General features: G+C 43.0%; 1 protein-coding gene across 1 annotated transcript in view; it reads right to left on the bottom strand.

The window, feature by feature from the left end:
* The window catches only part of plpp4 (phospholipid phosphatase 4), a 46,459-nt gene that overhangs the window by 36,240 nt on the left and 8,677 nt on the right, over positions 1-1,542 (bottom strand). The window contains exon 3 of the mRNA XM_014021146.1: positions 290-380. Within this exon, the coding sequence (XP_013876600.1) occupies positions 290-380 (91 nt within the window). The remainder of the gene's footprint in view (positions 1-289; positions 381-1,542) is intronic.

Below are 1,542 nucleotides of genomic sequence, written 5' to 3'. Positions count from 1 at the left end.
ATATTAACAAGTAATGAGAAATACCTTGGTAAAAGTTTCCTCATAACCTTGTGTATGAGAGATGTGGGAGAAGCTTAATTCACTTTAAGCTCACTCCTAKAATCACAATAAACGTCACAAAGTATCTGAACCAGGAAGTGTGGTTTTAACTCTTGGTTTTAGGCACCAGAACCTTTCTCTAAAAGGCGTTAAGAACCAGCCGGTGTTCCCACACGTCACACAAACATCTGAGTTCATTTCCACCATCGGCTGCAGATTCCTGACACTTTAATGAAAGACCTCCACGCACCTAAACACGCCTCTTTGATCTCCGTCTTGTCCGTCCTCTGAATGATCTTCACCACAAAGATGACGGCCAGCGGGGTGAGGAAGGAGATGGCCTACGAGAGAATGAAGAGAAGGGGACGGTTAGGCAGCGCTCCTCTGGCTCTGTTCCTCAGGTTCATTGTTAAAGACTCTGTGACCTGAACTCGTCTCTTCTGAGCCAGATGAGCCTCTTTGTTGTTCTTTCTGCTCAAACAGAACCTGATAAAAGATTTGAGCCCCTCAGCTCAGAGTAATTACTGCGAGCACACAAAGAATTAAATCATTTAAAGTGATTTAGTGTTTATTAATCTGCCTTAAGGAACAAATGATTTAAGTTTAACACTGATTGTTTATGATAAAATAATTTAACTACACTGATGCAGATGTTGGTGAAACACAATCACACACACACACACACACATACATATACTGTGTATATATACAGTGGTTTGCAAAAGTATTCATACCCCTTGAACTTTTCCATATTTTGTCACATTACAACCACAAACATAAATATACACACACACACACACACAGCTCACCTGGAGGAGACACCTGCAGGCGGACGGTGCAGAGGGGATCATATTTCAGAACAGATCTCTTGTTGCGGTTTCTTCCTGTCTGGACCACTCTACACACATATGTTCCAGTATCTGCTGTCTTCACGTTCCTCAGAACCAAAGACACGTCTCCATTCTTCATCTGTCTGTCCTGAAGATCCACTCTGTTCTTAAAAGATGGATGATGAACATCTGGATCAATCTGATCATCTCTGAACAGAAGAACATTCTGTGGCTCCAGATCAGTTCTGTCCCACTCTACAACTACAACAGGTCTGCTGTCATCAGAGCTACATGGTAGAGTGATCTTCTGTCCAGGTTCAGCTGAGATGATCTTCTGATCTACAGGAGAGGAAACACAGAGCAGACAGGTCAGAGGTCAGAGGTCAGAGTGGAACAGTTTAGTTCTGGGAGCTTAAAGAGACCAGAAAAAGGAGACCAGGACCTGTATTTATCAAACTTCTCAGAGTGGATTTTTAGACTGAAGAGCTGAAAATGTCTTAGATGAACTCCGACTGTCAGACTGAAGTGTCAGTGTCAGTTATCAGAAGTCTTCAGTCTGAGAATCAGTCTGACTCTGAAGAAAAGTTCAGACTGATCCAGAGGACTCTGAACTGATCCAGAGGACTCTGAACTGATCCAGAGGACTCTGAACTGATCCAGAGGACTCTGAACT

Source organism: Austrofundulus limnaeus, unplaced genomic scaffold (genome assembly GCF_001266775.1).
Source record: "Austrofundulus limnaeus strain Quisiro unplaced genomic scaffold, Austrofundulus_limnaeus-1.0 Scaffold280, whole genome shotgun sequence".
Lineage (NCBI taxonomy): Eukaryota > Metazoa > Chordata > Actinopteri > Cyprinodontiformes > Rivulidae > Austrofundulus > Austrofundulus limnaeus.
Note: the sequence above shows the minus strand (reverse complement) of the source record. Positions and strands in the feature narration are given on the sequence as shown.